This window comes from Mixophyes fleayi, chromosome 1, assembly GCF_038048845.1.
Source record: "Mixophyes fleayi isolate aMixFle1 chromosome 1, aMixFle1.hap1, whole genome shotgun sequence".
NCBI lineage: Eukaryota > Metazoa > Chordata > Amphibia > Anura > Limnodynastidae > Mixophyes > Mixophyes fleayi.
Genome location: NC_134402.1, coordinates 373639705 through 373654920, shown reverse-complemented (window position 1 = coordinate 373654920; position 15216 = coordinate 373639705). Strand labels below are relative to the sequence as shown.

The 15216-nt window shown below is 37.5% G+C and overlaps 1 protein-coding gene across 1 annotated transcript in view; it reads left to right on the top strand.

Annotated features, from left to right (window-relative positions):
• PRDM6 (PR/SET domain 6) overlaps nt 1-15216 on the top strand; it is a 101793-nt gene that overhangs the window by 62796 nt on the left and 23781 nt on the right. The window contains exon 3 of the mRNA XM_075193032.1: nt 14158-14285. Coding sequence (XP_075049133.1) covers nt 14158-14285 — 128 coding nt within the window. The remainder of the gene's footprint in view (nt 1-14157; nt 14286-15216) is intronic.

Sequence of the window (15216 nt, the reverse complement as noted above, 5' to 3'; positions counted from 1 at the left end):
ATCCCGATCTGGTCGGTGGACCAGAGCCTTCAAATTGTGACTGTCCTGCCTAAATTGAGACGGTTTGGTGGTATAAGCTGTTTGCTGATTAGATGCTAATACACTAAATTTTGGTAAAAGGTCTGTCCCCCTATGCTTTGCAATAAATACATTATACTTTCATACCAATTCCAAGGGGTAGATTTACAGAGTTAGGTGTAGCAGCACAGTGGCCTAGTGGTTAGCACTTGTGCTTCGCAGCACTGGGGTCATGAGTTCGATTCCCGACCATGGCCTTATCTGTGTGGAGTTTGTATGTTCTCCCTGTGTTTGCGTGGGTTTCCTCCGGGTGCTCCAGTTTCCTCCCACACTCCAAAAACATACTGGTAGGTTAATTGGCTGCTATCAAAAATTGACCCTAGTCTCTACCTCTCTGTCTGTATGTATATGTATATGTCTATGTGTGTGTGTGTGTGTCTATATTAGGGAATTTAGACTGTAAGCTCCAATGGGGCAGGGACTGATGTGAATGAGTTCTCTGTACAGCGCTGCGGAATTAGTGGCGCTATATAAATAAATGATGATGATGATGATGATGTATAATGACAGAGTAGTAACATGAAATGTGTTTAGAGCAGCTAGTTTCCATACAGCTCAGATTTGCAAAACTGAATTCAGTGTATAGAATGCATACATTTATTATTGTGTGACTGTGAGCAATACAATAAATTCAAAGATCTCACAAACAAAATAGATGCTGTCCATTGTATCAAACAGGCCAGTTACAACTCTGGGCATGTAGAAGTTCCTGCAGCCACACAATGATAAGACTGATACAAAATATTTTTTTTTAGATGAATTGAAAATATGTATAAAATATTTAATAAAATTGTTTATGTTTACATTGTCTTGTGACTGTTTAAAACATTGGAATGAAGTTTTCTGTGAGAGCCTGTATTTTCTGCATCATTATTAAATATTAATTAGTATTATTAAAGGTAGAGGGAGATTACTCAGGGTTGAACTCCTATCTGCACTTACCAAGCAATAGGTTCTGAAGGAGCCATGCCTTAAAATTGGGCTACCCTTGTTTTAATGAGCAATGTCAAACATAGAGGGACTTTAAAAATGTTTACCCCCATTGTCATGTTTTACATTTTATTTTCTTACAACATGGAATGAAGGATATATTCACCCATGATCATTACAAAATACTCAAATTTACAAATACAAAAACAACATGAAGGAAATTCCTATTTAAATTACAAATAAATAAGAGACAATAATTGATTACATAAGAATGTACCCCTTTGTTTTAATACATGGTTAAAGCACCTTTAAGTGTAATTACAGCTGTCATTCTGTTTGGGTAAGTCTGTAAGGTTTGCACATTTGGGCACTATGGGCCTGATTCATTAAGGATCTTAAATGAAGATGTATCTTATTTCAGTTTCCTGGACAATACCATGTTACAATGCAAGGGGTGCAAATAAGTGTTCTGTTGTGCACATAAGTTAAATACTGACTGTTTTTTCATGTAGCACACAAATACTTGATAGCTTATTTGTACACTGAAATTTAAAGTTGATATGCGCTACGGAATTTGCTGGCGCTATATAAATAAATGTTGATGATGATGATGATGATATTTGTGTGCTACATGAAAAAACAGTCAGTATTTAACTTAAGTGCAAAACAGAACACTCATTTGCACCCCTTGCAATGTAACATGGTTTTGTCCAGGAGACTGAAATAAGAATCCTCTTCATTTAAGATCCTTAATGAATCAGGCCCTATACCTTTTGCTCATTGTTATTTTTCATTAGGTTGATAATCATTCTGCAGATTGTCAATGGGATGGAGGTCTGTGCTTATTCCAATTTATCTGTACTTAACTCACTCAAAAGTTGTTTTTGATGTACACTGTGGGGCATATTCAATTGTTGGCGGAAACGGCGAAAATCTCGCGCTCCGCTCACTATTATTGTTATTACGGTAGTTTTCTCGCTGGATTTCAGCTCGCAGCTCCCAGAGTCGCGAGCTGAAATCCAACTAACTACTACCGTAATAACAGTACTAGTTTTAACGCCGCGGAAATCCGCAACAATTGAATATGTCCCTTTGGGTCATTGTCCTGCTGGAATAGACATCTTTTCCAAACTCCTTCTCTTACAGACCGCAGCAACTTTTACACCAAGATTTGTCTTTAACGTGTCCATCTGCTTTACCATTTGCCCCTGAAGCCGATAAGCATCTCCATAGCATTATGCTCCCGTCACCATGCCTTACATTAGGGATGGTGCACAGTGTTAGGCTTGTGCCAAACATAGGGCCTGATGCAGAGTTGGGCACAAAATGGGCCTTGTCTACATTCTAAAAAGTCGTAATAAAAAATTGTATCTGCGCCTATAGGCATACATGTGTGTGTATGAATAAAGCATAATGATAGGCTATTAAGCATCTCATATCAAGCTGTTGATGTAAGAGCCTCTTGATGAAGGAGGCTGGTTTTAAAAGAATTTATTCGATTAAAAAATTTATTAAAAATACAGTGGGTCAGAGGAGGGATTTTTTTGTTTTTTTGTGTCTCGATTTCGCTTTTGAAATGGTTGAGAACAACACCAGGGGCATAAATAATACAAGTGCACAGAAATAATCAGATAATCAGATCCTGGACATGGCTCCTGGTACAGTAATACTCTGGATAGAAGTTTAGGCATTGTATACAGTCTCTGACTGGAAAATTATAAAACGCTCTTAGGAATGGATGCTTCCCTATACTCACTACAGATCCCAGCCCCCGAGCTATATACTGAGCAGCTAACTAACCTGGTTACTTCTTAGTATTGAAGAAGCCTAATACATAATCAGTTCCTGCTGGCTAAATGTGGAGGTTATACTCTGCAGAGACTAACGACAAACCCTGTGTACTTAAAAACGTAGGGGTCAAATTAACCCGTTATCCAACAGCTCTTATCACCGCCCTTCACGGTGCTATGTATTAATTAAGTCATGCTTGTTGGGGCAGCTGTCCCAGCAAATAGTGTAATACCTTTCGCAGTGGGGAAAGACTATACTTCTGAGCTCTATTTTAGTCTGTGCACAAAGCAAGTAGAGGAGGGAAAGAGGAGAGGAGCCTCTATTCTGCTGGGGAGGGCTCAGAAGATCCCTCTGTGGCTGGGCTTTATATAGGGAAGAGCTGCATCTGGATATGGTGTTAGCAACCAGAGACTATCCAAATTACTATGGCCACGGCTCTGTGGCCTTTTGCAGGTACAGGAGACGCACAGCTGCCTCTTACTGGCTTTCTAGTGCCCAATCAATTCTTTTTATTATACTTGCCCTATCTGTATTTGTTTACTTTTATTTTACATATAATTATATTGTTATAATTATTTTATTTTAATTTTATTTTTATTTATGGAAGTAAGTACAATAAAGTAGACTTCAATTGCTGCTTTTATTAATAGTTGTGTCTCAGGACTGCAGTCACTGATAGTTGTATTCAGTTACCGTCGGCGCGACAGTAAGGATGTATTCCCACTCTTTGATATATATTTACTCTAGTACCATCCATTTGATCATTTGTATTAATGTAGTACTTCAGAAGCAAACACATCCAACATACCAGTTCATTTTTAACTACCAAAGCTGATTTGAGCCTCTGATCATAAGGACTATTTTGTCTAATAGCTTTAAATATTGAAATTGTATGTCAGCTGAGACTCTGTGTTCAAGAGGTCACTTTGCCAAAGTACGGAGTGTCTGAGAATGGTGCTTTCTTACCCGGGTGAGAGAAAGAATGCAGCATACTTAAAAAAACATAATAACTTAGAGAGTGGCGTTCCACTGGAGATATAAAACTATAAGCAATTCTGGAAAGACGTAAAACCACAGGAGACCATTACTTTAATAAAATAAACATTTTCCGCAACTTTTGTTCATCCATGTAAGAGGGGTTGTTTTCAGCCATTCTTTGTCGTCTGACTATAGCTTCATCAGAATGGAAACAGGAAATAGTTATTCTGCCATCACTTGTCAAAATCTCCCAATGTACTCTGTCTGTTAAATGATCCTATGTTTATGTAGCTGCTATGTTCTGAAAATATTCACATGGATTGTACTATGTTGTTTTCTAGTTCTCTAAATGGAGATAACTCTGTTCTCTGAGGCTGACAAAATTTGTATCCTTTGAGTACTCTGCAGGGTATAAACTGTGAATGAGTACAGGAATGCTTTTTAGCTGGCGCCACTAATGCTGTGAGTGGCAGAGTTTGAGGAGTGAGTAGAATGCATCCAAACTGATTGTGTTTCAGCTGTGCTTTTGTGAACTTATCCTGCACTATTTTCATGTGGCCTTCCCACGCATTTCAATAGGCAATTCTTAGCCGTGTTCAGTTATTGTGAGTTCTGCTTTACTGCACTAGAACACCCATGTGTATGTAGCCTTTCAAGGGTTGCCCACATTTGTAAACAGAGCACTTCTAGTTCTGAAGGCCTTTCATGGAATAACCTTACATAGCATTCTGTTTTATGGACAGGGCCCATGAAATGAATGTTGCATTCTTTGCATACCTCTGCGCAGGTTTAGAGTACCCTCCTAGGCTCCTCAGAGCTGCTTCTCATGTAATTGACATCTGTACCATCCAGGGTCCTGATGTGTGTGTGTGGGGGGGTGACCGTAACATTGTGCTACTTGACTGGAGCATTATAGAGAGAGAGCCTCCTTAAACATGATCAAGCGCTCACAAGTTCATGTACAGCGTGATCCCATTACAGGGAAGATGCTGACTGGCTAGTGCCTCATACTAGATGACAGAAAGAAAACGTAACTGAAGCTCCATGGGGGATGAGAAAACATGATCAAATAATTGTTGTTTACCAATCTTTTGACAGGAGATTTCGCTGCTTTGAAACTTGCACTTCATAAATAGAAGCTGATAGAGATTTCCTTGATTAGCTTAAACTAACTGTTTACTCAAGCCCTCATGAGAAGCTAAACTTTAAACAGACTTAGCCAATGTTCAACAAATACTCTGATTGTCAATATACTCCGTCAAGTTTCCTTTGTACAGTTAGTGTTCAGTTCAGAAAAGCATAGAAAACCCAAGACTGGCTATAAATTATTTCATATTCAACCCAATCACAAAATAGACAAATCTGTAGCAAGTCTGGTTAGAAACATATTGTGCCAAATTGGAGACATCCAGTTCCTCAGGAATAGGAATAGAGCCCTGGGGACTTCTCTAACCTCTATTAGCTTTGGAGATGATGTAGAATGGTTTACTCAGCTAGTATTCATTTTTAACTTTTTTCTCTTACTGTTTGTCATATTTAAAACTTACAGGACTTGGACTACAAACCCCTGATCTTATTCAGTTTGTAATTTTACACAAACTGACTCCAAACTGACGTAGAACGGTGCCCATTTGATGTTGCAATTTTAGAATGCTCTCATGTTTAAAGTAAAGAGAAAGGACAGGAGATGACTTCGGTTCACCCCTTTTATTAAATCACATATGACGTATAACATATATTATCATCCTCATTTGCTGGCATGGATTAGGAATGTTCTACTTTGGCCACCGTAGTGAAATATATTAGCGTTGATGATTAGCGATGACAGAGGTTGGCAAAGATAAGGATATATTTCACAGCTGTTTTTACAAGGATTCACACCACTCATGTGTTATATTATTATTTTTGCTATGGGATGGGTACAGCCTGCATACTGTTACTAGGTCCATCGCTATGGGACCACAGGCATAGTTACAGGGGACATATCCCCCCCTTAGACTTACAGATGATGGCTGGCACCAAGAGGTTGACAGGGCTTCTTCTGTGCTGCATGCAAGTAAATTTAGCTGTTCATGGTAACTGTATATAGAACATGTGTGGCATTTATTGGATGTCCGTTGGCCAACAACCAATGTTACTAGAAGTCTTCATCCTGAAGACTTCTGCAGGACTATCATGTCTAGTTTCCTATGCATTCTTTCTTATAATGAGCTCTATTTATTAAGCAGAGAAAAGCCTTATCTGTGGCGCAATAAGGGCGTCTTCACCAGAGATAGGGTTTCTCCCTACCTACCAAGGGGTTAACAACCGTGATACAATTTGCTGTCTTTCTCTGGCGATAGCCTTCCCCATGTCTATTTAACAAGGATCGCGCTGCAATCATTCTTCTGCAATCACCATCTCAGGATGGCAATGGCAGAAGATATTCAATGAAAACTTCTTTGTTACCCAAATAAAGCATTATTGCTACTGGGAATAATATGCAACTATATGTGTCTAAGCATATATAAGCCCTTGTATCCTTGTGATGACCCAGCTATATGTTTTAATCAGTGATTATCGTCTGAGGATATCGCTCTATTAACCTACCTGCCACTATCCTGATTTTCCCAGAACTGTCTCAAATTTTGGTGCACAAAGTAGGCACAGCCTGACAGAAAATGGGCATTGATTGGGAACATATGGGTGTGGTTTAGGCTGATTTGGGCATGTATGAATAAAGCATTATGATAGGCTAGTGAGAGTGTGGTGTATTTTGTCTCGATTTTCCAGAAATATTCCTAGTATGTTTTAATTATCCAGTTACTATACTTTTTTATGACTATAGAGCAATGTCCCTCATACCATACACTTCTTTTTACAGACATCCAGCAGTGATATTTACTTATGTTTGCCAAGAACTTCATAGTGAAAAGTAAGGTCCTGGTGTGTTTTATGAGTTATACTTATGTAATTCCAATAACATGTTCCATGATTTCATTCCAGCTTTTATTTTTAAGTAAACACTGCAGATGTAGCACCAATAGTCCTATGATTAATTAATGCTGGTATTTTTCTATACAACTCTGTTGTTATGTAGTCATTACTATGGCCCCAGCACTGTGTGCATGTTGCTGTTGAGAGGGAGATACAGTACATATAGGTGCACATTATACAGTGAATGTTGGCACCTATCCAATGCCTTGAAAAATGGCAGACATGTCACACTTAACAGCTGGGTGTAGAGATATTTCATTTTAATTTAGAAGAATGAAATGTTCTTCCCAGCAGGATATTCTTGAATTACTGCAACATCAAAGAGGGCTGGTCTCACCCATCAAACTTCATCTGGCTCCAGCGATGCTAAATGACTGAACCATCGCAACCTTTTTTTTTTTTCCATCCGCATTTTTGCAAGTAAAAAGTGAGAGGTTTGGAGACATGTTCTGATCACAGACTAAGGCCAGATAATAGGAAGTTAATCCTCTGTCGTTTACTTCTGTCAAATGAAGACCACAAGTCTGACTGATTGACCCACTTTGTTCTGATGGTGTCTGACCAGCTAAAAGATAAGTAAGATTCAGTATGTGACAGAAAAGTGGGAGGTCTCTTTCAGCAATTAGTGGCATATACATTCTATATGTAGGAAATACTCACAGAGGAATTCAAATGATAAGATCTGGGAGTTTACATTATATTGTACTCTGGAATTTGTAGTTGTTTTCAATACAACAATTTTCATTTTTATTTCTTTGTAAGCCAAGTATATTGTAGCTGACAAAGCCATTAACATATAATTAGTGAGCAGCTGTCACAATCACAAAGCAGTTTTTAGGAACAGTAAGATGTAGGTAATTAATATAAACATCCACATTTTCTTAGTGCTATAGTCTAAAGCTGGGTACACACTACACGGTTTTCGTCCAATAATCGGCTCAATCAGCCGACATACGACCGCTCGTTTAAAAGTCGGGTCAGTGTGTGCAGTGACACAATGGTCGAAAGTCTGCACAAATGGACGATTGTCGCTTCATTTGGTTGGTCGTACCATTTAAAATTTTTGTTCCAATCTCGTTTCCGCTGTGTAGTGTGTATAAACTTCCGACCGATCCACAACAGTGAGTACAAAATTACAGTCATTGCTCACGACAACATGGCTGTAAAAAGTCTCTAATGGGACATCCGCTCTTCCCTTTATCATCCTAAACAAGGCTAGTGTGTATGCAGTCCATGGACCGAGCGATCGGACCATCGATCGCATGTAAAATCTCTTGGCATAAAAAGTTGGTTGAAATTTCTGTAGTGTGTACCCAGCTTAAGCTAGGGTATTCTATCAGCTTACAGTAGACATGTTTGTATTAGAATGAAAACGAACATACCTATTAACTGTTATGCAACTATTGACCATCCTAATTTATAAATGAAACCCCTGATCTTACCTTTCCAGCCATTGTCAAAATCCATCTGTAAAATGAACTTCCGTGCTCAGATTGGGTCTCCCCTAAACTATAGCACCTGCAATGCAGGTAAAGATACCTACATACATACATACATACAGACATACAGACATACATACATACATACATACATACATATCAGCTGATTGAAATCGACAAAGTGCTCCTCTAAACCACCCTCTTGCACTGACAACAAGAAAAAAAAATCTGAAAAAAGGTTACACATGGGTTACATAAAGAGTGTGACACATGTCAGATCTGGTCTTAATAGAACGTCTTCAATGGAAGGATTTCCTTTACAAGAAGCAGAACTCAGGATGGTAATCCACCAAGATGCCAGGCTCAGACAGGGGATTTAAATATGTAGCATTAGGGAATTATGTTTAACTGGTTTCCATGGCTACATATTTTATTTTACTTTCACAAATAAAATAAAAAAAGACACCATCTTTAATCATTTCCAACTGTCATGAAGAGAGAGAGAGTCATTTTGCAAACTAAATTCTCTTTCTATTTGTAATTGTTATTTATATTAAAACATGTCGTTATGTATATACTTCTTCACTGACTGCGATAACAATATGTCTATGTTGTTACATTTATCATAATCATCTCTACTGTGCATATCATTGTGAGTACTAGTGGTTTGTGGTACTTGTGGCTTTATACAGTATGCTGTGTTTTATCTTATATTGTGATCTGTGTGCACCACTTTATATCTATCTATGTGTGATTGGAACTAATGCAGGTCAAACTGCACAGTTAGCTTGGTAGCCAGGGCCGGTGCTAGGGTCCACAGCGCCCTAGGCATTTTTAAAAAATCGCCGCCCCCCCCGCAAAAATCGCCGCCCTCCTCCCTCCTCTCCTTACCTTGTCTCACCACCGCCGCCTCTCTGCTCCGTCTCCTCCCCTCCACGACAAAATAGCCTCTTCCCCCCCTCCCCGTGCATCTGAATGCTGTGCGGCGGCCGTGACAGGTATGGTCAGCGGTCGCCGCACAATTTTAAAGTATTTTAGAATACTGTGGCGCCCTCCAGGCGCCCTCCAGAGCCTTGCGCCTAGGCAAGTGCCTAACCTTGCCTAATGGGAGCGCCGGGCCTGTTGGTAGCTAGAAACTTCCATTTGTTTGACAAATACAAGTGTTTTCTACTGATTTCTAGAGTTGAAAATATTTTTAATTATAAGATGTAAGTCTTGCACATCACTGTCTGCACACTAATCAGGAATTGTGTTTTTTGAACCCATTTAGGAAGATTTATGAAATGAGGTATACTTCTTAATTTCTTGAGAAATAATAGTAAATAATTTAGACAGAACCATCAATAATTCTCTATAAATAAATGCTAAGTTGAAGGCAAATTTTGTTGCCTCACTCTAAGCAATAAATACAGAAATGAACACAATTATATTATACTAATTACCAGGCAATGAAAAAACGTAAGACCTTGTAGACAATAATTTACCATCTAACATGTGATTACCATGTGCATTTATCTGTAGTTGCTCATGTTCGGTGTTCTATTGTGCCCTGTCTGCCTTTCAACATAGGAATCAATGATCTTCTTGCCTCCAGTATTTCCCATTAATTTCTCTTCCATGTGGGTTCCCTTTTGAATTCAACGTAGATAAATTTAAAAAAATGTGTTGAATTGATTGAGGGTAAGGATGTTACTCTGGAAAGTGGGCCAGTTCCATATATTCACCAGATCTTTTCAATAGCTTGTCTAACTGCTATACTAAGATAGTAGCAATCACAATCTTATTCAGACGCCAAATCTAATTTTAGTCTGCCTGTAAGTTATGATAATCATGTATCTGTAAACTACAACATCAAAAGTACTAGATGTTTGTTTACCAAGTCATCAGTAACTCCTGCACCAAACACCAGCTCTGGTAAGACTCTCGGCTGCTTGTCACAACCTGTCATGATAACATAAGTGCAGTCAATGGTATCTGCTATCTACATACAAATAAACTGATGTTATACTGTAATGATAGGAATCGTACTTTTACAAACTGTCATCGTGGTTTTTTTCCTGAAATACTACACTTAAAAAATCATTTTCACACAGCAGTTAATGTTAATTTAATCATATTCGGCAATGTAATGTTATGTTGTACTGAATTCAGGATTACATTCTAGATTTCTGCATTATGCATGATTAGAAAAACCTAATCTAAAACCAACTCTGATTTTGAAAAACTGGAATTTTCTAAAGCAAGCATCACGAGGAGGGCATATGTGTTGTAATGATTCGTGGGCCAAACTTATTAAAAAATTAATTATAGTTGATGGAGTCCATGGAGGTTCAACGAAGGTAGTGGAGATGTCACAGAAAAAATTTCAGTGGGCTGCAAGATGCCTACTGGTTGTCAGTATGACAAGCCTGTTCCAATAAATAACAGTAACTGTATTGTGATATTACTATTTATAATGGATGGGGTGTAAGCATTATCACTCAAAGGTATACATTATAATTACAGATCCCTTTATGTTTGAGGTCCACCATATATTAAGGTCTTTACCTCCTTTTACTTTTATGCCCAAATTAGGAATTAGATTTGTTTTTATATGTATAGGGGCCAATTCAATTGTGCCGAGAATAACGTAGCGTTAACAGTGTTACCGTTAATACGGTAAAACTGTGCATAATTACCCTTCATACGGTAATCTCAACAGTGTCTTTTTACTCGCGGCTCCCTGAGCTGCGAGATAAAATCCAGGCTAAAATTACCGTAATACTGTTAACGCCACGTTATTCTCGGCGCAATTGAATTGGCCCCTAAGAACTTAGCGGGCATTAATATATATGATTACGAATATATGTCATAGAATTCTGCAGTCATTTGTACCTAGCTCATTGTCTGGGAAACTAAAGTACTTACGCATAACTGCTACAACACAGGCATGTCATTGTTTGTTCAATAACTGCAGGGTTACACAATGATTTATATAATTTACAATTTATACATAGATTTTCATAAATTAATAAATATGCACAAGGCTATATCTAGTATATATGCTTGAAGACAACCCTATGAAGTTTCATAGTTTAATAGCATTTTAAATGCTACTAAAACACATGTAAATGGATCTGATGGGTCTTATTATTCCCAATGTCAACGACTCGTGATATAACTTGGGTTTGGGAGCATTCCATTTCCGAATGCTTCTTCCTCCATTAAATGCATTAAACACAAGTTAAACGTATTGAGGACACTGGAATGTTCTCCCTGACCTGTTTGTGTTTGACATGCATTTTTACTTGTGTTTTTAAACACCAACCAAACGCCAGTGGGTATAAAGGGGAGGCAAAAAAAGACTTTCGACAAACCATGGCAGATTCAGAATTTAGGGATAATAACAAAGTGGTTGAGGATAGGCAGTAATCAGCACAACTCCATTGATTCACTGATTTATTGCTTTTTATTTGAGAAATTAAGCTCACATATTTTAAAACAAATTTATTTTTGGGTGCAGGTCTGTACCCACATATAAGGACACAGGAGGACAGTTTTAGAGAGCTGAGATTGTTACAGTTACAATAGAGAGAATACCTTCTATCAACTGTGTTTATTCCTTACACATAAGAATAAAGCTTCATTCTCCTCCCCACGCCATGACACTTCCCTGTCACATATAGCCCTGTTCTCACATAATCACATGAGTGGACAGGTCACTACCTCCCACATGATCAGCACACTCATCTCCTGCTACTGCGAACATTCTGATTGGCCACAGGACCCACGTCAAAAAGGATCGGACAATCTAGAGTTAAATACAATAAGGTGCTCAGATGCTAGACAAAGACTGTAAGAACTAGTTAAGAACGTATGATAAACACAAATAAAAGCAAGGTGCTTCCATTATAGGACACTTTTAAAAGATGTGACACAAGTGAATGGAAGATGTATCAAATAAACTAAAAGGGGTACTTTATGCAACTTGTGCATTAAAACTTGTGCACAAGAAAAAGGTGCCATATTCCAGAATACCAATTCTATCCTGTCATTCTTCCAGTAGATTTTAGCAAATAAAAGCAGTGATTAAAGCACATTTTCTCCTGTGCACCAGTTTTTATGACTCCAAAAAAATGATTATTACTGTGCCAAACACACATAAAACAAGGCTGTTGGACTCTTGAAAAAAAATCAATAATATGAATAGAATGTGGTTGTGTTTTAACATTTTGAATGTAGATTGATTTTGGATATTTATACTACAGCTATCTTATCACAGTCTAGTCGGTAAAATGTTAAGTGTTATCCTGCCACTCAGATAAATCATATGAACAACTCCATCATAAATATAGAATTTAAGTCATTGTTATTAGAATTAGAATTCTATGCATGCCTGGTTTTGCTCATATAAAGAGATTTGGATATTAATATTTGAAGCATATGTGAACCTTTGGCTACACAATATGAGGGTCAATACCTCCCATATATTGTTACAGATTAAAATTCAAAGATTTTAACTGTAAAATTATAGTAACACTAATATGTATCTGTTATATACTTATAGGGCCTTAATCATTAGGGAAAGTAAAGCAAAAAAATGAGTAACTCTGCACCTTGGCAAAACCACGTTGCATTGGATGGGGAGGTAAATTTAAAATGTGGGGACAGATTTATAGTTGAGATAGGGCTTGTCCTAGATCAACTTTAAATTCCAGTGTAAAAATAAAGCTATTAAGTATTTATGTGCTAGATGAAAAAACAGCCAGTATTTTCCTTATGTGCAAAATAATAAACTAATTTGCACCCCTTGCATTGTAACATGGTTTGTCCCGGAGAAAACTTACTCCTTTTTTTTGCCTTGCTTTCCTTGATGAATCAGGCCCATAGTGTCTTGAAAACACACCAATGTAAAAAATAAATAAATAATGACAATGTTTGCTTGAAGGAAGGAACTAGTCTGCAGTTTCACTGAAAGACATTCATTTAAATCCGTTTCTTGCACGTTCTTAGTATAAACGTGCAGTAGTCTGGAAAGATAGCTAGATCATAAGAGGAATTATTTTGCATAGACAAGCGCAGGGGAAGATTACAAGTGGCCAGATTATGCCCCCTAGACAAGGCTTATTAATTGAAATATAAAGGGAAGCTTTGGCACTGGCATTTCTACTGCGCACAAGAGCTTGCACTTATTCCATTTAGCAAGACAGTGTTTTGTGTAGGCTTTAACAGTGATAACAGTATTGCCCCCTGAGTTCCCCTTATCTTACTTTATCTTGTCACACACATCCCCCCTACTGTGCAAATACATCTAGGTAGTAGGGGCCTTCCTAATGTTATTGTCCCTGAGCGCCCCTTATCTCACTACAGCGCAGTGGAATATGATTGGCGCTATATAAACACTAATATATATTGTATATCTATGTATCTATATATCCTTTGATAAATCAGCCCCTGTGTATTTTACCCTTGGACAGATATACCAGACTGACATAGTAATGGCTCAGTAAAGTAAGGACATTTGGATGAAGTCACAGCCATTTGTTTAATTCATTTTTTCAGTAAAATAATATATTGTGGCCTTCCATTTACACACTGCACATTAACCCAGAACTCTTGTCTGATGGTTCATTACATAGTTGTTAATCCAAAATGATTGTGTATGAAGCATGGTGACACTTTCAACATTTTGTAAATATCTTCATTAAAGGAAAGATTGGATTGGTAAGACAAGATAAATTCATAGTACATCACAAAGTCTTCATCCATCAAGTCAAACAACTCTTAAGAGCCAACCATAAGCTGGTGACTAAAGGCAGAGTACTACACTCCTACAAAATATATATTGAGGTCCCAGTTACACAGTGAAAAATGATTGCTGATGTGTGTGTGTACATATATATATATATATATATATATATATATATATATATATATATATATATATATATATATCTTATTGAACTTGCAACCTCTTCTATTCCAGATATATGACCAAGACGGCACACTACAGCACTTTATTGATGGAGGAGAACCCAGTAAGTCAAGCTGGATGAGGTACGTCCGATGTGCCAGGCACTGCGGAGAGCAGAATTTGACAGTAGTACAGTACAGGTAATGTGTTTAAATTCCAGAATTAAATACGTTTCAAGAATTAATGCTCAGATCACAGTGCATTAGGAATATGGTTATAAATACTTAAAAGTGTCTGTTTTAGATGGTACCTATCAATGCAAACAATGTATATATTATAAAATGTTAGTAAACATATTGTTAGTAAATAAAAATTGTGATATGTTTAAATACTGACACTAGTAACTATGCACAACAGGCAGCACGGTATGGATTATGAACAGTGCAGTGTTGCTTACTTTTCATGCCTGAGCCTCTGAAGTTACTTTCACTTTTTGTTTAATGCTGTTGTTACATAATAATGCTGATCATCAGTAATTTTTTTATAAATCTGCTTTGTTTTCATGAAATAAGGTTACAATATGCACTTACCAGTGGTGGAGGTGGACTGGTGTACATACAGCCGTATGCCATACCACTACTTCTCTACTAATTGGAACTGCTTTGATTGTAAAACTATAACATTCCATTCACTAACCTTTTCTATACCACTGCTTCTAAATTTCCACTTTGAACACTTGCACTAACCATATCTTTTTATTTTCACTCTTTGTAATACAAAGATTAAGAGATGAATATAATGTAATAATATGCATTCTGCAGCTATTGTGCTAGCTACAGTAAAGATGTTAGTAAATACATCTGCAGAGATTAGCTTGCCTACATAGACTTTGTTTATTTCTTTGTCACTGGTGGCTTCTTTACATCTTCCTTAATTTCTGTACTAATATATCTAGTGTATATTCAACAAATCCAATATAAAATTCTTCTACTAACGTACAAGGCCATCAACAAAATTGCACCGACATACATCTCCTCACTTGTCTCAAAATATCTCCCAACTCGACACAACCGTCCTGCACAAGATCTGTGTCTGTCATCCACTCTCATTACATCCTCCCATTCCTGGTTA